Source organism: Thalia democratica, chromosome 1 (assembly GCF_965202585.1).
Source record: "Thalia democratica chromosome 1, ktThaDemo2.hap1.1, whole genome shotgun sequence".
NCBI lineage: Eukaryota > Metazoa > Chordata > Thaliacea > Salpida > Salpidae > Thalia > Thalia democratica.
Genome location: NC_139165.1, coordinates 11117350 through 11142559, shown reverse-complemented (window position 1 = coordinate 11142559; position 25210 = coordinate 11117350). Strand labels below are relative to the sequence as shown.

Below are 25210 nucleotides of genomic sequence, written 5' to 3'. Positions count from 1 at the left end.
TAGTTTTTATTGTTGATTATTTTTTCTGGTTTAAGTGTTTGTATTGGTATTAAGTTGTAAAATTAAAATCTCTTTATTATTTATAGTTTGTTCGTGAAATTTTCATTAGTTTTATTTTCTAATTGATTCATATTTAGACGGAAAAAACAAGTAATTATAGTAAATTATCTTTAGTTTGAATAAGTGAATAACTTTATATTTCTTGATAAACTGAAACCAAAAAAGTTTTTATATTAAGCAGCAACCAAAACAAAGTAAATTTAAATATAATAAATGAAAAGTATACACAAACAAATAAAAAAAAGTCTCCGAAGTATAATTTAATAAATAATCTAAATGAATAACCTAAATATATGCATACTTAGTTGCAAATGGTAAATAACAAAGTGTTATAAAGTTTTTATTTTCATAACAGCTATACGATCGAATTAGGGAAATCCCGCAAATAGAAACATCATGTGACCAGGGGTATGAGCTGCTTGACAACGTTGCCATGGAAACAGCTAGTTGTCAAGATGATCCGGCCCTCGAACTCAACCAGTTACTATCCAACCCACATTTGAAAGTTGGTTTTATAAGTAAAAAAATATTATTTAATAGTAAAAATAGAAAATATTGAACTTTATAATCTAGGTTTACTTTAGTTTAAAAAAGTAGTGAGTTTTAAGTAATTAGTTAAAGTTAAGAATTTATTATAAAATGTAAGTTAATACAAAACGTATAATGTAAATACAACGCAACAAATGTTAGATAACTTGAAAACATCAAATAAGCAACTAAATAGGTTTGATGTCTTTTTTAATGGCTAGGTTTTTATAAAGGTTGTGATTATTTTCTAGAATTAAGAAATTACAAATGATAATATCATTCATAATTGGTAATAAACAAGATTGCTAAAAAACCTCAAAACTTGGAAAAACCTGGAAAAACCTTGAATTTTGAACAAAAATCACTAAAAAACCTGGAATTTTAAACAATTTTTACATGTTAAGTAGTTAAATTTCGATTTGTCACTAAAAATGTATCATATAGATCAAAATTTTTGTCATCATCAAAGTCATTTAAAGTAGCTTTACAGCATCTTTTTAATGTTTTTATAAACTTAATATTAAGCTAAAAGTAGACCTAAAAATGTGTACTTTTAATACCTGGAAGAAATTTTGAAAACCTGGAGAAAATTCTCCAAAAATATTTGGTAACCCTGAAAAAAATTAATATTGAAAATAAAATATGGTTTTATAAATAGTTATTAGGTAGTACAATACTTAGAAATAAAGCAATTTCAGTATTTGACATAAGTAGTAAATTAAAAAAAAACATGTGAAAATCTTTCAGGCCCTTATGCAAACCCACGATGCGGTGTCCACGGAATTCCATAGCAACCACCAGGAAGTTGCCAACAATCTGCATAGCAACGGATACCATAGTGACGATGAGGGTAGCAACACAACTGGGGACGAATTGCTTGGTAACCATGGTAACAACGAGGTTACAAGGGTTAGACTTGTCCAGTTCATGAAAAATAACGATGAACCATTGGTTAGTATGTGAAAAAATAAAATTCTATAAAATAATAAGTTTTTACTTTTATACTTAATAAAAGCAGTTCTTTTCTTATATATATAAAAAATTATAAATACATTAGAAATGTTGTAGGTAAAATTATATTATTATTTCATTTAGTAAATTTTTAAGTTTTGTGAATTTTATACAAAACGGTAGATGATTGAATGTATTTTGTTAAATTTATAAAACTAAATAGTTATTTTATGATTAAAAAAAAAATTTAATAAAATTAAATTAATTATTCTTTTTTTAGGGAATAACGTTGAAATTAAATGATGAAGGCAGATGCATGATAGCAAGAATAATTCATGATGGAATGATACATAGACAAGGTAAATAATTAAAATAAATAGAATAAAATTAATTACATGATCGCAAGAATAGTACATGATGGAATAATTCACATACAAGGGAAATAATAAATAATATAAATAAAATTAAATAAATATATGTATGGTTGCAAGAATAATACATGATGGAATGATTCACAGACAAGGTAAATAGTACTAAAATATGAAAACAAAATTATTTAAACATGAAATAGAATAAACAAGGTAGAAATAACAAGATAAAAAATAACAATTAACTATATTTCAAATAGTATGAATGATACCTAATGTGAATATGTATAAGATAAAAGTTTTTATATTTTATATGTAAAATCAAAAATTAATGAACAAATATTTCAAAGTTTAAAATAAATAAGTTAAGACAACCTTTCAGGTTACAAAATGTTATTCATTGCATGAACTTGAATAAAAGATAATAAAAATAAACTGTTTGTAAGCCTGAATAATTAAACACACAAAAAACACAAAAGCAAACTTATCTAGACCATAAAATCACGTTTTAACATGGTAGTAAAATTTTATTATTTTTTTTAGGCAAACTTAATCAAACTTTGTATACATACTGAGAGTTTCAAGCTATACAAGTTTTCAATTTTGTACTATATGTTCAAGTTTACTTAATTTTACCAACAATTATTTGACTAACAGTATATTGGTTATAAAATCTATTTTCTTAAAGTATACGTGTGTAGTTGTGTAGTGTTAAAAAATATTTGTTAAAAAAAAAAGCTTAAATTGAATTAAATAAAAATTACAATTTATTTTAAGTAAACTTGGAATTAAATTAAATTGTCAGCTAATGCTTTAACATGTAGCGTGAAATTTAATTTGATTTAAATCTTCCAGTTCTAATAAATCACAGAATTTTGTTTTAATTTACAAAATTATTCAGAATAAAATTTTACCTACGTCAATATACTCTATTAAAAGATCTTTTTAGAAATAAAAACAAATAACTAAAAAGAAATGATTGATTTTGTTTAATTTATGTTATGTATAAATTTAAGTATAAATGAAGTTATAGATTTAAGTAAACTGTTTAAATTTATAGTATAAAATAAACAAGTGCGACTGAACAGAATTACTATAAATAGTTGTTGATAGAAAACAAACCACTTGAAAATATAAACAATAAACAAATATTTTATTGTTAAAAGCGCATGTGATCACTTGACTTATTTTAAATTGTGCTCGAAAAATTCGCATGTATTTCCCGTCTGGTTTTTAAAATCTGTAAAATTTCCCAGTTGTTTCCAAAATACTTAAAAAAAGAGTTAAATAAAAATTTCTTAAAAGTAACAATATTTAAATTTTTCCAAACTTTTCTGCTGTAAGAATTATAAATTTCCCATCAAGCAAACATTCTCAGTCTGTTAAAAAAAAAATTAAAATTTTCAAGTAACAACACTTAACGTTTTTAATACATTTTTAAAGTAAATTTCAAGCAAAAATTTCTAGACTTAAATGTCCACTTAAAAACAGTATTAAATTTTTTTTCTGCTGTAAGAATAATAAAATCCCCATCAAATAACATCTTAGATTAGTAGAAAGTTTATATATTTAAGGTTAATTTCCATTATGTCACGACAAAGTTTTCCTTACTAAAACATTCTGGTAAAATATTAACACAAACATTTACTAGAAATACAAATTTCATGCAATTATACACATTACGACAAACACTTCAAGTAGTAGTCGTCTGTATATTATTCATGAGCATTTATTGCGTCACAGTAGTGAAAAATAGTTGTAGAAAAATGGAAAAAGGTCAGAACTTTTATGGCGACCAACCGTTATAAATTATCGTGGTAGTTCTGTAAAAGTTTTATACAAAAACTTCTAAAACAACCCAGTGTAATATATTTATTTCTTTAAAAAGATAAACTTATTTGAGTTGTTCTGATTAAGTGAACTTCTTTTTTTTTAGGTTTGAAGTTTTATATATAATAAATTAATACTTTTAATGCAATAAAAAAAGGAACACCACAAAGTTTGCACATTAATTAATGTTGTGTAAGTTAAGTCAAGATTTTAATCTTATAGTATAAATTTTTTTAGTCAAATTGATTGGAAAAGGATTCAAAAAGCTGTATTAATGAGTCATCAAATAGTTGGTCAAATTTTAAAAAAATAAGTAAAATATCCAGTTTTATTAAAAATCATTTTATTTAAGTTTGCATAAAAAAAAACAATTCGAAGAGAATATAAAAAGTTATATAACTATCCTAAAGTATCAAATTCAATAACTGTCTTAAAAATTAAAAAAAGTCATAACATGAGTATTATAATATACAGAAGAAAATACATGATTACAATTATAATAATTACTATTACGTCACGATACAATAATGATTATTACGTCACAGGTACTTTACAAGTCGGAGATGAAATTAGAGAAATAAACGGACAAAAAGTTCAACATAATTCCATCGATCAACTTCAGAAAACACTTGTTAGTTTATTTATTTAAATATAAGTATTAATTAAAAAAGTTCAGCACAAATCAATAGATGAACTTCAGAAAACTGTTGTTAGTTAAAAAAACTACTATTAAAATAAAAGCTGTAGCGTCATAATTGATACGTAACCAAAAGTGTTAATTTTGAGTAAAAATTTATTAAAAACTTTGTACTACAATTTGAATATTTATTCATACTAAACGCAGTACGATATAAGTGTAGCAGCTTTTAAACATTTTTTTTAGGAATTCAAAGACTACCAAATAAACACCATTTCTCTCAAAATGACTAAAAAAATTGTATCAATAACCAAGGTCATGTTGAGTCAAGGTATAGATAATTTAATGGATCAAAATAATTTGACCATTGTTTTTTTTTTTTATAAATTTGAAAAAACTTTAAATAATGACAATTTTAAATTAGAGATTAACCTATTTAGCTAAAGTTTAAATATTCTGTTGTTTTGGGGAAAAGTTTTAATAAAAACCTAGATGTTTGTGTACAAACATATGAAATTAAACTTGAAAAACGCAATTAAGTTTTCACTAAAACTTTGGCTTAAGAGTAAAATGAATTTATTTTTTTCTTCATAAGTTTTATTCTGAATTTTAATACAAAATAACACAGTAAGGGTTTTAATGTATTGAATTATTCATAAATTTGGTAAAACCGCATTTAGTATAGGAATACTTCTAAAAGTTTTATTTAGTGGATGAATTTCAGTGTAAACTAAGTTTCATTTAAAACTTTGCAATAAAGTTTTAGGAAGTTTAAAACTTTTTCATTGTAATTAATTTCTAGATTTAGTTTGTGTACAAAACTTCGTATCCTCCATTAATTTCAGAACAGCTTTTATAGTTCCTATTTATACTAAGTAAAGTTGTAAATATAAATAAAAACATACTTATGTCATTCCTTTTAATTAACTTATACAACCTTAATCTATCAATTTAAAAGAAAAAAAAAATGTTAACATTATACAACTATCCCAAATCAACTAAAAAAAATTAACAAACAAATTTTGCAACAAAAATTCGAATGTAACTACACAATTTATTTTTAATTCAGTTTTAATTAAAATAACAGCTGCAAGCAAAAAGAAAATTTCTGTCAAATATAATTTTTGTTGCAACTGTCAAATGTGATGTATTTTAATTAAGTTTGACAGAAAACACACTTTCAAACGTAAACAATAAACAAAAACTTCACCTCGTATTTATTTTCGTCTTCTGCAAGAAGTTTTATTGGTAAAATTTAATGTTTAAACTCGATTTCTATTTGAACTTACACTAAATTATTTTAGTTTGTAAATGCAAATTAGAAATTTAAGTTTATAGTATCATAAAATTTACACTGCTAAAGAGAAAGAAATTTTGAGTTAGAATTAACCAAAGTTTTTATTATAAATTAAAAAACTCTTACCTTTAACGAATCAATTGACTTAAAAAAAATAGTTTGTTGAAACAATATTTATTTTAAACATGAGTAGATCAAGTTTATATGATGTAGTTTTAAAAAAGTAAGATATAATTAAAAAACACAAGTGTTTTTATATAGTATTAGTTAAACGAGTTTTTGTTGAAAAACATACATTTGTTATAATTTAAAAAGTCGAAAATTGTAGTTGTTTGATTTTGACAGTATAGTTTCATATATACTTTGATTAAAAAAATCGAGATTAAAGAAATTATTGATTTTATCGTTTAATTAAAAGCTTGACTAAAATTTGTTTATCAAATCAAAATATTGTTTTGATTAAAGTTATACAATAATTCTTTTATAAAGTTTTAAGAATTTGTTTTAATGACAAATCAAGTGTAAAAATTTCAAAATAAGACATTATAATTTTAAGTTTTTAAACATAAACTAGTAAGATAATTAAATCTGCCTGAAGTATTTATCTGATTAAGATAATTTTTTCAAGGACAAACGTAGCTTTTTATATTTTAATTTAATTTTAAGTTAAACTATATAGCTTAAATGTGATTATTTATTTTATGTATAGGTTAAGTGCTTGGTTTTTCTTTTATTATATAAAATTTAAAACATTTAAAACGTAATATATACGTTCAAGAAAGCAATTTCAATTGAACCAACATTAAAAAATGATAGCAAAACCATAGCTTTATTTAACGTTGAAAAAAAAGCATTAAAATCTTTAAAAATTACACTTTAAAAATCTTTCAAAAGTTACAAAAGTCACAATAAAGACTAAAGTTTTTTACACTTTACTGTTTAAAACAAGTTAAAAACTGTTTTTAACAATGTGTGTTTGTATTCATAACATCGTTGCAAATTTCTTACTCTTCTTTTAATGTTGTTCAAATTATTTTTGACAATTTCTACTAATACCAGGTAGTTTATATAAAATTAGTTTTTTAAGTAAAATTTCTAGAATACTTATACTAATGTATGCTAAAAATCTATGATTAAGTTTTAAATTATATAAATGTCACTTAATTGAAAGTTTGCCATTAAAAAATTATTCAAGTTATTAAACTGTTAATGGTTAGTGAGTTATTTTTTAAATACACTTATTGTAAAGTAGGTATTATTATTTTAAATTAAAAAATAAGTATTTTATTTGCGGTTAAAGTCAGAAAATATTTTATCTTCAACACATTGCTTTCTTTCTACTTTAAAGCATACCAGTTCCACTAATAAATATTACCTAAACCAAAAAATAACGTCGTTACATATCAGAATTACTTATAAAGTATTTGATTTTAAATTTGAACATAAATCACAAACTCGTGTTATTGTATATATTTTATATTTTCTAGTATAACGATATTTCATTTAAACTACTCGTAAAAGGTATAACTAAAATACAAGTAGTTAAACTGTAAAATACTAACAGTTGTAACTTTTCCAAATACTATACGTATAAATAAAATGCTGTAGTATTTTAAAATTGTTATAATAAACAAGGTAACAAATTTAACTTGCTTTTAACAGAGAGAAGCCAAATAATTAAATAAAATATAAATAATTAAACTGTAAATTACCAACGGTTGTAATTTCTCTAAAGGGTAAATACTTAAAAAAGCCTAATAGTGTTATAATAAATAAAGTAACGAATTAATTAATTCAACAGAGAGAGGCCAGAGGTTCTTTAACTTTCAAAATTGTTCCAAGTTACAAACAACCTACCACAGCTTGTCAGGTAAATGATTATTTATTATATATTTATTATTTAGTTTATTTAATAATTACTTACTACTGCTTGTCAGGTAAATGATGATTTGTCATATGTGTTTATGAAATAAATAAAAAGGTAAATAACCAAGTAAATTAATATACATAAGAAAATATTTATATATACATTTCTAATTTAACAAAACTTGATTTTTTGTTGAAATTACTCGGTAACTAATAAATGCTATATAATTATCATTAAACACAAGTATTTATTAAGATTAAGTTAGTATTAATCTTAGTTAGTATATTATTAAGATAGTATTTTTTTGATAATGTTTTAATAACCACAATTTTAATATACTCCAATCTAACAAAAGTCTCTTTGGTGATGTAGTTTGAAAGTTGCTACACAATCTTTTTTATTACTACAACTTTTAACCAATAACTTATTATTAGTATATAATTATACTCTTATACTATATTTAATGAAATAGTATAATTAACCTAATGTTGTTTTAATTTTTAGACCTGTTCATATGATGTAGCTTGTAGCAATATTTTGATTTAAACGCCTTGTTTATTTATTTTTATTTACATGTTTATTTTGTTGTTTTTTCTTGTCAATTTGCTGGCATGTAGCTGTTATTTTCTTGCCAGATGTTTAAATTACAGCTTTCTGATTGATTGACAAGCCAAATTTCTTGATTTCTTATTAGAGTTATGTTGGAAAAATCATACTTTTGTGTTATAAAAACTATTGAATACGTAAACTATAAAATTTTATTATTATATTTAAGAAAGTTTTGTTTGCAAAAGTTTTACTTATCAATACTTTATAATTTTTCCTTTTTTGTTAATTATTTTCATTATTATGATAGTTTTTGTTTTAAAACAATATACTAAGCATTGTAAATCAATTTATCACGTAGAAGCCACTATAAATAAAAATTTGCATATAGTGTCACTCAGGCATAAGTTTATAGTATTGTGCATAAAAGAATAAGTATAAATATAACTGTAATTGTATTAAATTTTTTAGCACTTTAAATAGGCACAAATCAAAATTTCATACAAAAGAAATTTTAAAATAAATAAAATAGTTTTAAAAACAATACAGTATATGTTTTTTAATAGGTATGTTAATTGGTGTATAAGGTCATTCCGGTGTAAATTTTAAGTAGAATATTATTCAAAAATAAAATATTAAATAATTTAAATTGTGTGAAAAAGTACACTTTCTTAACTATAAAAAGTTATTATAAAGATTAATTGTTTTTTTATAAGGTGAATAGTTAGTAATTCTAATAACTATAAAAACACATAAAAAGACCAGTTTAGAATTCAAATAAGTATTGTTTTATTGACAGAAAGTTTAAAATACTAAATAAAAAAATATGCCTATTTATATATTTCAATAAATCATTTATATATAATTTCAACAAATTTAAGTACTTTAATTGTGTATACAATTGACATTAACGAGCACTCAAAAAACATAATTAATTACTATAGTTCTTTTGTATGTAAAGTATTCTGTTATATAAATTAAGTATCAAAGCTATAAAATTAAACTAATATAAAGTTTATTCTAACTTAAGTTTATTTTTTTCTAACAAATTTTTCTTTTATTTTAAGATTTTATAGCATATTTTTTGATTAAAAAAAATTTTTAAATTAGTTTTAGTCTTTAAAATTTTCAAATCAACATAAATTACTAATAAAATGCCTTAAGCTTTAATTTATGATCTATAAAACTTAAACTCATAACTTATTGAATTATTAATTTATTCAAAAAATCAATTTTAGTTTTATTACTTATGCCAATAAAGACAATGATATTTCCAGTAAAAAGTTTTATTTTGAATACTGTTTATAATTTTAGTTTGAGAAAACTATAATGCATTCATGTAAAACGGTTTATTTGTTTTAAATTACAGTTGAATTTAATTATATAAATAAGTTATTTAAAGTAATAAACTTAATTTCTAACAAACAAACTCTTAATGGCAACAACTTTTAAGAAAAAAATCGTTCATTAGAACAATCTTTGTCACTTTAAAAAGTCATTATCGAAATATGTCCGCAGTTTTGCCCTGTTATTATTCAAATTATGCAGAAAACAGTTTAAACTTTCTGTGAACTTTTACTAAAGGCAGCTGAATTAAAGTTGCTAGATAATTTTCAAGCGATCATTGTCATATGACTGATTTTTTGTTGTTTGTTGATTGATAGTATTTTAATTGACTTTTTAACTTTTATTTCCCCAAGGATATCAAACTGTTTTTCAAATGTTAAACAAGTTTAGTTTTTGTTTGTAAATGATTTATTCTTTTTTTTTTTGTTTTTACTATGTTTAGTTTTTTAAGTTATAAAAAGTAATGTAGTTCCAACAAAGAAAAAAACATCAATTATGGCTCAAAATAAAGTTATTTGAAATTTTATGTTTTACTAAATTAAATCTATTTTCGGTTTTCTAAAGAAAAGAAGTTTCACATAAATTTCAGATATAAAAAATAAGTTAGTTAGTTAATTAATTAATTATTTAGTTGATGAAAAGTTTAATAGTAAATAATATTATAAATTTTAAGTTGTTTAAAATATAAGACATAAACTTAAAGCCAAAAGCGACACTATCAAAAACAAAAACTAAATTACAAAAGATGCAGACAGACAAAAGTTGAAGCAAAATGTTTTTATTTAAAACTTTTTACTACAAGGGAAGTGTTGTATACAAAAGATTAAGTAGTGCTAATCCGTAGATTAAACTTGTAATACACACAACTATTACTACATCTACTACTTAGTGATATAAACTTGAACTGTGTATAGTATTTCAAATAGTTGTTGTTATTTTGCAGTTACTGGTTGTATTTTGTTGTATCAAATGGTTTTATTTGATATTAAGTACAAATAGTTCATCTTTTTTCAAATTAAACTTTATTCGAAAAGTGAAGTATTTTTCTACCAACTTTTTGAACTGTAGATTTTTTAAATAAATTCAGAAACTGCTTAAAAGTTTGTCGTTTTAACTTTTTACTAAAAGTAACATTTAAAAACTTAAGTATTGCTTAAATTCTCATTAAAAATAAATACTGATCTTTTAAAACTTTAAGTTGAATTAAAATTTAATCAAAGCGTCCCACTATCTTAACAGCAAAAGTATAAGCTTACCATCAATAGTCGTAGCCAAACAGAGTTCTTATCTTAACAGTAATCTTTATAGCTTACACTCAGATTGCATTTAGTAGTAAAAACATTTAAACTTTTTTGGCTACAATGTTACACATATACATTTTCTTTAGTTTTACTTTTTAAGCTAAATATAATAATTTGTTTATAACAAGTTGTGTTTAAACTAAAACTATTTATACAAATTTGTAAAACATGTTTACATTAGTCGAGAATTGCAAAAATTTTACTTATTTATATACTCTGTAAGGGTTAAGTACTAGGTATCTTATGGTTATCTGCTACTGCAAAGTACATATTTAAAAAAGTTTTTTATACAAACGATTAAAAACATCAATTATACAACTCATTTTCTAGTCTACTTAGTTATGTTTTTTGTTTTTAGTTAAATTCAATAAAACTATATAATGTATTGTAGCTTTTTGTTTATTGATAATAAGTAAAATATTATAAGGTTAATAATAATAATGTTAATAAGAAATAATTTGATAAGTACAGAAACTAATTTAAAAGCAATTTTATATAACACTTAAGAATTAATTGTTTTATTTGTTTTATAAATACATTTTAAAATTTGACGACCTAATATAGTATTTATAAAAAAAAAGAATAACATCAAGTAAAAACAAAGTACTATAACGCAAAAACTATAAAGCTATTAGTATAAATCAAGTTAGTAAATAAAAATTATAGGTCTATTATTAGTAGAATAAATAAAAACGAGAAATCAACAGATAAATGTCCGAGCTAAATTAGATTACAAGTAACTTAAAAGCGAAACTTATTAATATTAAATTATAAAATAAAAACAAAAAATATTTCATACGTTCGCGCCCAATTTGATTACTTGGAAGACGGTCTGATTTAAATAAAATATAAGAAAAAAAAATTAAAAATAAATATATAAAATAAAAAATACCCATCAGATTTATGTTAGGGCCCAATAAGATTACAACCCCTTCGAAGACGACCTGATATAATAATTAAAAAAAACTCATAAACATCAAATAAAAATAAAATATTTAACGCAAAAACTATAAAGCTATTAGTATAAATCACGTTAGTAAATAAAAATTTCAGATCTATTAGTAGTAGAATAAATAAAAACGAGAAATCAACAGATAAATGTCTGAGCTAAACTTTAACATACCAACTTAAAAGCGATCTCATAAATAAACTAGTTAATATTGAATGATAAAATAAATAAATATTTTAGATATACGCCCAGTTTGATTACAACCCAATCAAAGACGACCTAATATTATAATAGAATATGAATTAAGTCAAAGTAAACAATAAAACAATAACGTATGAAAAACTTTACAAATATCAACAGATATACGCACCTAATTTGATAAAAACTCACCAGACTTTAGAAGATTACCTAATATCATATATTATTTTAATATATCACGTAAAATATAAATTTGTAGATATACGTTCATACCCAGTTTGATTACAACCCCCTAGAAGACAACTTCATAAAATATAATTAAAACGAATTTGTTGATTAAAATAAAAATATAATAATAAAATAAATAAATATTTCAGATCTATGTCAGAGCTCAATTCGATTACAATCCTCTTGAAGACGATCTGATTCCCTGCAAGGAGGCTGGCGTGAGTTTCACCAACGGAGATATTTTGCAAATTATAAGCAAGGACGACACCAACTGGTGGCAGGCGAGAGTAATTTCTTCACCCCAACAACAAGGTTGTCATGGTGATAAGAAGAAACCCGCCACTGGGTTGGTACCTTCCCCAGAACTTCAGGAATGGTTTGTTAATAATATTTCAGATAACAGTTGATTAATTAGGTATTTATAAACATTTATAATCTTTAAGTCATGCATTTTTAAGCTTTTTTACTAAATTATGATTTTAGATAATATTAATAAAATTATTCAAAAATTACTTGATAGTAGTTTGCTTGTAAAGATAATTGTATTACATTCTTGCTTAAAAAAGTTAAGTTGCCTAAAAATCATTTAGCTTTTAAGTATCAAAATACCAAAATTCAGTTATTATAAGTATAGATTATATTTAAAGCTGTGATAATTAAAATTCAAAAATTTTTCAAATGACAACCTTTAAAATATTAACTTAAATTTATTGAAATTAATGTTTTGATAATAGCGATTGATTTGTTACTTTTTTTGTTTTAGTTCTAAGTTGCAAAATAATAACAATTATTATTTGTTTAACAAACAGGAGAGTTGCTTGTTTAGCTGTTGAAAGAGCTAAAGAACAACAAAATCAATCCAATTCCTGGTTTGGTAGAAAAAAGAAACCTGTAAAACAACCAACCAAAAACAGCATTAGTAAGTTAAAATGTATAACCGAATATTAATTAAAAAGAAACCTGTTAAACAACCAACCAAAAATAACAGTATTATGTTTAATTGTATATAATTAACAGTTGATTAAAGTAAAACCATATTTTCAACTTTCTTAAAGCAGAATTAGTTTATTTATTTCACTTTGAAACACTACATACTTATCTAATGGTGCATTTATTAAACATTCTGAATTAGATAAGCATTCTAAATAAATATCAGTAATATAAAAAGTTTGAGTATTTACCTTTATTGCATAAGTATTGTGTATTGTACTTCGGTTACTGTTCATAGCTTTGTAAACAAACACTAAAAAGTTATAAATATATTGAACAAACAGTTTTTGATGAGTAAAATAAACACTAGATCTAACAGGAACTTAAACTTGTTTGTTAACTTACAAAATATATAAACATATAAAATACAGTTATAGTGTTCATAAAAGCGTTGTTTTGATTCTAGTTCTCTTTGTTGATAAATCATTTATCATATTTTAAGATGTTAAAAATACTTTTATATATTATTTTAAACAGTATTTGATCAATTAGATCTAGTGACTTATGAAGAAGTCACTAAAGTTACAAACTACCAAAGAAAAACTCTCGTTTTAATTGGTTAGCTATTTGTTTTTATAAATTTCTACGCTTCTATTATTTATAAAAAATATTAAATTGAGGTAAAAATAAATGCTTTAATAATTATTATAAGTTTTACGTTTTTTTATGATTATTTTTAAGTTGCTTAACTTTAATTTTAAGATTCTTAAACTTTTAGCAGTTTCGTAATCTTAATAGAATCTTTGATTAACAGTTATTTATAAATTTGTTAATAGTTTGAAAGACTCTACATTAAAAATCTTTTTTTTTTTCAATTAAAAAAAAAATTAATTATTAACCTATTATTATATATACATTTTTTTAATTTTAAAATAAATTAATATATATATATTCAATTTTCTAAATCTTATCCATAGGTGCCCATGGAGTAGGTAGACGGCACATCAAAACAACTTTGACAAAAAATTATCCTGATAGATACGCCTTCCCTATAGCTCGTGAGTTTTGTTATCAGATATAAAAGTACATAGTTAAAACTAAATGTTTTCAAAAAAAAAAAAAAACTGGATACAAAATAAGTTTGAGAAAACATCGTTAGATAAATACTCCAATTTTTTTTATAAATTAAACACATAAGGGTAGTGTTTTACAATAGTAAATAAATAATCTTTTAAAAAATAAACTTACCTTACTGGCCCCGCAAAACCTCAGAAGAAAGAATATTTTTAAAAAATAAAATAATTGTTTATTAAACAGACACCACAAGACCACAGAAACAGGGTGATGTCCAAATTATTGTATATTTAATTAAATCTTTATTAATTTTTACAGACACTACAAGACCACAGAAGCAAGGAGATGTCCAGGGTGAAAGATTTTTCTTCACGGATCGGGATTCGATGACTTCCGATATAAGTATGGGAAGGTATGATTAATTACTTTTAAATTTTGTGTGTGTTATTTTTATTTAATATATACATAGACTTCCAGCATTTGTTAAAAATAATAAATTGTTTTTACTTATTAAATGAAAGTATATTTTTTATAGTGAATCATTCAGCTGTTTAATATTTTTTCTTTTGATTTTACTAACATTAACGTTTACAATATCACATACGTGAATTGAATAAAGTTCATCTATTCAAAGTTTATTTTTACACAGATACATAGAATACGGTCAACACGAAGGAGCAGTTTATGGGACGAAAGTTGATACTGTCAAGAAAATACATCAAAATAATATGGTTGCTGTGTTAGACGTTGAACCTCAAGTAATTTATTTTAATTTTATTTATGTTTAAAAACACATAAAAATAATATAACCGTAGTGTTAGATGTTGAACCACCAGCAATTAATTTTATTTTGTATAGTTTTTTTTATCTTAAAAAATATAATTGTCATGATAGCTGTATTAGATTTTATAAGTCACTAAATTTATAAAGTTGGATTGAGTATATTTTCAAACTCAGATATTCCCATCAAGCTAGCTTTTAACTAACTGTTTGTGCAAAATTTAAATGGAGCTTAAACTTTTTTACAGATAGTTTCAACCTAAACCCTTAAACTTAATAGGCTTTTGCAACTCAAACCTACTGACTATTCTTAACTTAAAATTCTTAACCTTTGACCTAATAATCTTCATCAGGGTTTTAAAGGTAAACAATGTTCTGCAAAGGTGCCAAAGGGAGGCGTGGGCCATAAGGTAATAATTTAAAACTTACTTTAGATATTTTGGACTTGGCGACGATCAGCAAAAAAGGTCTTAGGCGTATTTAAGGGTAGTTTTTTGATAAATCCTATTGGAGGTGGCTTTTAAAACTTCTTCCAAGGGAAAGATTTCAAGAAAAAATTTAAGAAATACTGATCTACATACTTGTAACTTAAGCCCATTGTGATTCATTAGTCTTAATTATCTGACCATGACATGAATTACTGATTTTTAATCTATAACCCTATATACTTAATATATTTAAGTTGCTTAGTAGAACCTTAGTGTTAGAGTTGTAAAATATATATACTTCATGTTCAGTTTTATATGGTGAACATTTTAAAGTTTATAATATACGTTTTATTAACTACTACTCATAAATAAACACATATTTAATAGTTATATAAAAATTATATAAACATTCTGTAACAGGCACTGAAAATCCTCAGATCGAAAGAATTTGCTCCATTCATTGTTTTTATATCAGCTCCAGAATTATCTCAAGAAGCTATTCAAGATGTTTGTTTTATTTATTTATATTGTTTTATATTTAAATTTTCCCAAGAAAATATTTACAATTTGTTTTATTTATTAAAAGCTTTCTTAAAGAAAATTAATACACTACAATAAGTTTTGTTAATATTGTAAATCTTTTTGTTTAAATAATTTTGTAAACAAAAGTGTTCAACAAAAAATATATTGTAAATGAAAAAAAAAAGTTTAAAGCTAGCTAATACAGGGTAGAAAATTGTAGTAACAAAATCGTGTTTGTGGCAATAACATTTTTAAACTTTATTTCGAATTGTTATGTTCAACATATTTTTAAATATGAATTAAAAATATGAATACAATACGTGGTTTGTCTGATAGCCTGTTGTAAATAAGCTTGTTTTAGTTTATTTATAAGAGCTAGTCGCTTTATATTATATGTAAAGTGAGTTATTGTATTTGAAATTTAATACAAGCAAAATTTTTACAGGATGAGAAATTAGCCAATTTACAAAATGAATCAGAGTTGCTTAGAGGGGCCTATCAACATTATTTTGATTTTACAATTGTTAATAATGATATTGACAGAACAATTAATCAATTAGAAGTAAGAAATATTATTTAATTTATTACTTTGAATTCACAATTGTTAATAATGACATTGACAGAAGTATTAATTAATTAGAAGTAAGAAATTTTATTTATCTTATTATTTTGGTTTCACAATTGTAATAATGATATTGACTAAACAATTAATCAATTAGAAGTTAAAAACATTATTTAAATTATTATTTGAAATCACAATTGTTAACAATGACATTGACAGAACAATTAATCAATTAGAAGTAAGAAATATTATTTATTTTGTTATTTTGATTTCACAATCGTTAGTAATGACATTGACAGAACAATTAATTAATTAGAAGTAAAAAACATTATTTAATTTATTATTTATATTTCACTATTGTTAATAATGACATTGACAGAACAATTAATCAATTAGAAGTAAGAAATGTTATTTATTTTGTTATTTTGATTTCACTATTGAAAATAATGATATTGACCGAACTATTTATCAATTAGAAGTAAGATAAGTTTATTCTTTGGTATTTTTAATTTCAAATACCGGTAATTTTGAAAAAAGTGTTATTCAATTATAGTCATAAGACTTAAAATGTTAATGATCTGATTTTACAAGAGTTATTTAAGAAACTAAAAAAATGTTAAACAACTAAAAATTTAAATTAACTTGATATTTTGAAGTAAGAAAATGTGCTTGTTGCTTGTGAAACTGTTTGATTATTTAAAAACATTTTAAATCTAATCAATTCAGATAAAAGTAAATATATAAATAATAGTAACAAACACAAACTAATGAACGTATATAAAAAAAGATAGAGGTTGTTAAAAACAAAAGTTAAACAAGTTATATTTAATTTTCTAAACAGTTTATAAAAGTATTCTATAGTATCATAACTGCTTAAATAATTATATGTTATTTTACAGCAAAATAACTCAGTAAATTTTGTGGTATAACAGCTTTTTTAGATTTGTGACAACATGTAAAACAGTATATTTTAGAAGGAAAAACTTGTTGTTAAAACAATTGTTAAAGCTGTATATCAATTTTATTTCGTTTAGTAAACATTTTGTTGTTGTTGTCTAAAAAAAAACAAATATTATTTCTATAATTATTTTCATAATACAGTACTTAATTAACTAGGTATAGTTGACCTGTTAACTAACATAAAAAGCTTCTGTTTATCAAAGACAAATAAATTTCTTACTTTAGAATATATCTTTGTGACAAATAATTTTTTAAACCATAACTAATAAAGATATAGTTGTTTTGTTTAAAACCTAATTGTATATTATATGAGTTTGGAAAAGTTATAAAACGAAAATAGTATAAAACATTAAAACTATAAGTAATTATATTATTATAAAGATACTGTTTAGTCATTACAAGTAAAAAACTTAAAAAAATGTGTTTAATGTTGTTTTATAAATTCAAAAATAAAATGCTACAAAAGTTGAATTAAAAAAAATTAGAATAAAAAGTACTAATAATTGTTTTAAACAGAATGCAATTGAATCAGTGCAAAGCAAAGAACAATGGATTCCCGCAAATTGGGTTTTATAAAAAAAAAAAATATAACAAATAAATACCTTATGATGCCTTAAATTTGCTAAATATGCTTTATTTTCGTGGCTATTTTTCTTACAATGTTTTTACATAATGAATTCAAGCTTTAGCATGGAAAAAATGTTTTTACTTAATTTTTATTTCAATAATTTACAATATTAAACACAGTTTTTGCATTTGAGAACGCTCTCTTTTACTATGTTTGATTTATGCAAAAATAATCTCAAACTAATTATTGTATACTTTGATAACCATCGTTTTTAATAAAAGAGTTTGAAAGTATTTATTAAAATAATTGTTTGAACTAAAAAGAATCAAGTTTTTTAAACTGCATTTTCATAATGAGGTACATTTTTATTGTTTAACATTTTTTTGTAAGATTAACTTGTTATTTTAGTACATGTTTTCAATAACGGTGCCACTTTTTTATACTAAAATATTCTTTTAACCATTTTGGTTTCTCTTTTAAAAAAGTTCAAATTATTTAACTAATTCTCTTTATTTCAATTTATGTTAATTTTTATTATGAAATCAGGCTTTTGTTTAAATTATTATAAACTTTTTAAAATGAAAATCCGGCAAAAAAGTATGATTAGAGTTTAAAATTTAATTTTTTTTAAAATTTATAGTAATCAGAACAATAAATTAACATTAATATGTTCTTAAATAATAAAAAAATATTTTTTTTACTTTGCATAAAGTTTTTAATTGAAAAACAATAAACTTCTCATCAAACTGTTTTTATTTTGCCAAAAAACATTCAAACTTGTTTTATTTCATATCAAAAGTGAACTAATTGTTAGTTTTCGACCAATTAATATTTTGTTGCAATTTATTTTTGTTGCCTTTGTGTTAAATTTATCGCAAGTTTTTGATAAACTCATCTTGAAAAAGTTGTATCAATATGAAATTTTTTATGCAATATACTTCTAAAACAAGCATTCTAAAAGACTAAGAAGTTTAAATTAAGTCATAGTTAACTTGAATAAGAAACTGTTAATTTAGGGAGTTTCTAAAGTTTTAGGTTCTTTTACTTTATGTGATCTTTAATTGTTAATTTTTTTGAAAAAAAACTCTGTAAATTTTGTTATAAGTAAACAGTAAAGTACAGGTTGATTTAAGTTACAAATAAATAAAACACTCTAAATTTAAAGTTAATCGTTTGCTAGTAAAGATCCTAGCAAAAAAAGTTCACTGGAATATATAATACCAAGTTTAAACAGCACTCTTTCTTTATAAACATGTGTAACGTTAGCATAATTAGAAACATGTGTCAGTTTGATGATCTTTTTTTCAATCAGTATTTATTACGGCCATCATCAACAGAGTTGAGATTTTTAGCGCCATCAATAGTAATTAATGAACTGTACCGCAAGATCAACAACAACACGTAATAACTACTGGTTAAAACTGATCAAACGAGCGCAGACTATAACCTCACAATAAGCTGACAATGTCTGAGACGTTTAGCTGTGAATGATTTAGCTGTGTCAATTTTTTCAATTTCACCCACAAACGGTCGCCTCAGTACTTTGTATTTAAGCCCGCTTGGTTAAAATAACAACAGCGGTTTCTCGCGACTATTCCTGCCTGATAAGTCCTAATTAGGACGAAACCGGTCGTAGGTTGTCTTGGATGCTGTTGTAGTTGATATTGCGGTAGAGTTCATTAAACATTATCAGTTTAGTAAAGAAAGAAAATTGTGTAAATTTGTTATTATAAAATATTATACTAGCAGAAAAATGATAAAAATTAGAGAGAACACAGAATATGAAAACTAGATAAGTAATAAATTAAATAAATTTTAAGACCAACCAAAAAAAAAATCTTTTATTGAGATAAAGTATAAACGACAAAAAGCTTGTTCTATTTAAAAAATAAAAAATAAGTTTTCCTAACTCACTTATACTATAAAAAAAGTTTTTATAATGTAATAGTTTCTGCTTACTTTAACTGATTCATAAAAATCGAAACACAAAAAAAAAAGAAAAATACTTGAGATAACTTATTACCGATTAATAGTATTTTTTCAATAAAAAAGTGGGTTAGAAAATGTTAACAGAATTTTTGTTTTTAAAAGTTATTCATAAATTCATGAATATAATTTTGATATTAGAAAACAATGCTTTTTTGTACAAACCTTATCGGTAACAAAAAAAAAGTTTAATAGCTTTTGTCGGGTTTTCATATAGCATCTACTTTCTAAGTAAAAATAATCTATTTGAGTTTTCAAAACCATGGTTGAAAAACAAAATTTTGTTAATAAGATTATAATAAAGTGCTTAATCTCAGCTTCAGTTTTCAACTAAAGCTATAATTTTTTATGTATTATTAAAAAACTTGTATTAAATATGAAATTCATAATAAAAAAAAAAAACATTCAATTTTTAAAATGTAGAAATAACAATATTGTTGATAACAAATATCTTTTTAAAATATATTTCCACTAGAGTTTGTATAACAAACAGTGTAACATAAGTTTTCATATAAACAAAACTAAGATTAGTATTATATTTAAAGTGTGTTTAGATAATTAATATTATATTTTTGTCAGTGTATAGTAGTATACTTTTTATATTTCATTTTATAAATAGTTATGATAAAGTATAAACACTAATATCTGAATATAGAAATTTACTGATGTATTATGCAAAGTAAAATGTTCATCTTTTTAACTTTTTTAAAGTTTGATTTGATAATAAATGTATAGTGATGAACACAAAAGTTTTTGAATAAGTTGTTTAATTAAACTTTTTTGATTTATTTGATATCTATAAAGAGTATAGTATTCAAAATTTAAATTTTTCTTTCACAGTTTTCGTTATTAAACATTTTATCAGTAAAGTAACAATTCTCTAAAAAAACAGTTAAAAATAAACAGAAGTCTACAATAACTAAAAAGAGCAAAAACAGTTAAAGTCAACTTAAAAAATATCTAGCATTGTTAGATAAAGTTAAAAGTTTATGTTAAGAAATACAACTATCATAATTATTATCTTGCTTAACAGCTTAATAAGTAAAATAAAAGAAGATATACTTATTTGAATATTATCGAATTTTAAGTTTATATTTGTGTTTACCTTTTTGAAATTGTGTATTTTTTTTAAGTTATGTTTTTGTAACGTATTTGTTTTGAAACTAATATTAATAAAAAAAATAAGTTAATTTTATTTTGAATGCTACATAAATACTAGTTACTTTGTGTTCAATTGTAATTCATTTTTTAATTTAATAACTTGAAGAAGGCAAACCTGCTCAAACTTTCAATAAAAAAATGTAATTTTATTTAAAGACAACTATCTACTTTTATACACAAAAATTAATTGTAATTGAAAACTAAAAAAATAACAAGGCACATTTGTTTACATATTAAAAAAACAACTATATTAATTATAATTATTAAAAACTGTAATCTAATTTACAAAAGTTGATTTGAAATTAACTAATACACTAGTAAAAAAAAAACAAGGCAAGCCTGTTTAACTTTTATATAAACAAACTGTATTAATTAACAAGATTACAAATATTAATTAAACTGAGTTGTCTAAGTGACATGTATAACATAATTTTAAAACGGAACTTTTGAATTAACTTTTTAACTAAAGACATAATTGCATATACAAAATGTAATCTTTAAAGAACTATCACTGAAATTCAATACTTATTAAACGATAATAAAATAATTCTAAATTGAAACTAAATAAAAAGTATTTAACTGAGACTTTAAGAATTATATCAATTTAGTCAAAAAGTGAGAGTGTTAAAATTTTAACGATACGTTTCGTGATCTATTTTGCTTTTTCTGTTTTTTTTTAAATTCATCTGTTAATGAAATTGCTTAGAAATAGTTATTACCATTTTATTTTAGTTTAATATTTTCAAATAATGCTTTTTATATTCTTACAAACCTTCAGCTGCTGAATAGAGATTCCAATTTTTACTCTTTTTTCTCAGATATGTTCTCCGAGTTACTGAATTTTGTTTTTTCATTCGGTATATTTAGAAAATCTCTCCGTATCCATCAGTCATCTGCATATTATTTAATAAAATATTGAAATTAAATTTATATTAGACCCTTTTCTTGTTTATTTAGAATATTACATTTTTTTAACTCAATCATATAAATTCCACAAATTTTCCCGTCAATTTATACTGAATATAACGTTCTTCCTAATCATTTAAAGATTTAGTGCTTCTATAATCTTGTTTAAAAATATCGCTAAAAATATATAAGACCATTAAATTTTTTTTTGATTAGTTTACATGAGATACAAAGAGTTTGACTGAGACTTTTTTTTTGTATTTGTAACTTCATCGGAATCTCTTTATATAAAGGGATCCAAAATGTAGATTGATGTAGTGCTTAAATACTAAAAAAATATTTTCGTTACATTAAAAACTCTTTATTAATTTTGGTACAAAACTATATTTACTACAGATAGTTCTTAGTGTTTGTCATTAAGTTGAAAAAATGACAAAATTGCCTAGTGATGTAGAATTTGTTCTTTTTGATTTAATGAATGTTTAAATTTAATATTTGAATTTTTAATTTAACTTTAAAAAATTTTCTAACCCCAGTTATGAATCTTAGTTGATTATTATCACAAGGAAGATCTAAAAATGCATTTTGGAGTTTAATCCTTTCAATAAATCTAATATTTTTCCACTTTTTTTATTAAGTAAATGAACGTGTTGTCAATAGTATAAAAGCATTTCATCTATAAGCACTTATTTTAAAACACTTTACCAAATATAAATAACCTACCGCGTTGTTTAAGTAATAACCTAATGTTCTAAGAACAAAATAAACTTTTGTATAGCTTTTTTTAGAAAACTACAATTATTTACATTTGAAGAAAGATCTTTTTTTAATCTGTTACTAATTAAACTTTCAAATTTATCAAAAAAAACATATTTAAGTAGATTTTTTATAACTAGTTTAAACAGATTCAAATACTTTTTATCTTAATAAGCTTTTAAAACAATGGTAAAATTTGGTTTCAGAAATTTTAGTTTTAACATTTCTAGATTAAAATATTACATTAACATACCGTTTTTTAAGTGAAAATGGCAAAAAATAAATTCAAAACTTGAGTTATCTTTTCCAATTAATAATGTGAAACGTTATGTTACGTTTTTAGCATCAATGACGTCACTAGACGCATAAGTGTTTAAAAATATATGTGTTTACCTTAAAGTAGATTTTATATTTACTTTTAATAAATATATAATTTCGACTTAACAAAAATTGTTTGATCAGTTTTTAACGTTTTTATAAGTGATAACTAAAAAAAATTTAGCTATAACTTAAACTGTATATAAGCTTGTTTAAAGATTTTAAAAATTTCGCGTTTCTTTTTCAATTAATTAACATCATATTATTCAACAATATTATTTTAATTATAATAAATTTATATACAACTAATAAACTATAAAGCTATAATGCATAGAATTTCAAAGCTAATAAGAAAGAAAAAATGATCCTCTAATAGCAATTAATCAAATTAAATTATTTAATCATACATTACTTTAATCTATTTAATTGTTGGACAAATAAATTTATTAAGAGTCAAAATTGTATATGATTTTGCTGATCTGAACTAAGTAAACAAAGGAAAATGCGTACAAAAAAGTTAACACAAAAAAAGAGTTACATCTGAAAATTTTATAATGCGACTAAAATTATTTTTGTGCATTTAAAAATAAACACATCCGTTTTGTTGCATTAACTAATTTTTTTTTGCAGATGTTTAGTCCGCAATTTGTGAAATAGCTAAAAAACTATTATATAGTTTTAAAAGTCTTAAAAAATTTGTAACAAAGCTGTAGATCTAATTAAGTCAATCTAAAAGATTTGTTTGAAGGTTTAAAATAAACACTATGAAACAATTTATAACTCATTTAGTAAACAATCGTAAAAGAAAACTTATTTAAATAATGTAGTTAAATCTTATAAAACAATTAGATTACTTATATTAATTATAGTTCGTTAAAATATATCCAAGTTTAATTTACAACTTATAAAAAGTTTAAGACAAAACTTTTTACTTTTCATTCAATAAACTTAGAAAAATTTAGTTGATTGTAAAACATAATACAGTAAAACATAAAGAAAATTGTTTTTCAAGTAGGATAAACTTTCATTTTAACCAATATATTTTTATAAAATAAACATTACATAAATGTAACAAAATAATTGCTTTAAACAATGTTAAATTTTAAATCAATGTGTATTGTATTGTATTAAAATATTAGATGAAAGTAATGTGACAGCATGAACCAGCTGTTTTAAATTGAAAAGACTTAGATTTATCTTTAAGAACATTAACTTAGTTTTCGGTTTTTCTCTATACAATTTTGCGAAGTTCGTTGTTGCGGTAAAGCATAAGTGACGTCACTAGATGCATAAATGAATAGTAACAAGTTTTTTTTAGATAAATACATAATAAATAAGTTTTTTATATTGTAACAAAATTCGTAGTATACGAATTTATTTTTTAACGAATCTTTTACTAATCGTTGTTATTTATTTAAAAAAAATTCTATTTATCATAAACAGTACTGAAAAATTACTAATGATTGAAAACAACTTATTAACTAAAAATTAATTTAAGTTTTCTATAACTTCAGACAAAAGTTTTATTTTAGAATGTTAAAGTAAATTGAATGCGAAAATAAAAATTTATAAGTTTTATTTAAAATGTTTTTTATTTAGGTAAAACAAACTTTTTTGTTTTTATGTATAGTGCGTATTAAAGCACTTATAAAAACTTACTTTTCCTCTTGACAAAACATACTGAATGGTAATACGAAAAAAAATATAAACTATATTTTAAAAACAATGAATCGCATAGTTGTAATTTCACTAAATTTATAACAAAATTTTTTAACCTTAATGCAAATTCTTAGACCTTTTTATTTGTACAAAAACGTAACATATTATTTAATAAACCTTTTAAATATATTAATTAAAATAAGTTTAAATGATTGTTATTTTATTAAAAGTTTTTTTTTTACTTCATGAAACATAGTGTTTATGATCAGTGGAAAATAGTTTTTTGATATAGTAAAACTAAAGCTAAAAGTTTTTGTACAATTTTCACATAAAAAAGTAATGCTTTTATTAAGGAGTATTTCAGAAAATAATTAAAACTATAAACTCAACGTTTCGAATTTTTAATAATTAAACCAAGTGAAGTGGCATAAAAGTTTATAGTTTATTAGTCGTTTTTTAAAATTTGTACAAGTGTTTTAAAACAATGTGGGAT

The 25210-nt window shown here is 22.6% G+C and overlaps 1 protein-coding gene across 1 annotated transcript in view; it reads left to right on the top strand.

Annotated features, from left to right (window-relative positions):
- Positions 1–18516, top strand: part of LOC145849253 (peripheral plasma membrane protein CASK-like) — a 33968-nt gene extending 15452 nt beyond the window's left edge. Inside the window, exons 11-24 of the mRNA XM_082954398.1 lie at positions 416–565; positions 1336–1539; positions 1820–1898; positions 4283–4368; positions 7473–7541; positions 12257–12483; positions 12917–13026; positions 13590–13655; positions 14015–14095; positions 14430–14523; positions 14761–14869; positions 15740–15826; positions 16287–16403; positions 17880–18516. Of these exons, the coding sequence (XP_082810524.1) occupies positions 416–565; positions 1336–1539; positions 1820–1898; positions 4283–4368; positions 7473–7541; positions 12257–12483; positions 12917–13026; positions 13590–13655; positions 14015–14095; positions 14430–14523; positions 14761–14869; positions 15740–15826; positions 16287–16403; positions 17880–17939 (1539 nt within the window). The 3' untranslated portion in view covers positions 17940–18516. The remainder of the gene's footprint in view (positions 1–415; positions 566–1335; positions 1540–1819; positions 1899–4282; positions 4369–7472; positions 7542–12256; positions 12484–12916; positions 13027–13589; positions 13656–14014; positions 14096–14429; positions 14524–14760; positions 14870–15739; positions 15827–16286; positions 16404–17879) is intronic.
- Positions 18517–25210: the final 6694 nt, after the last annotated feature.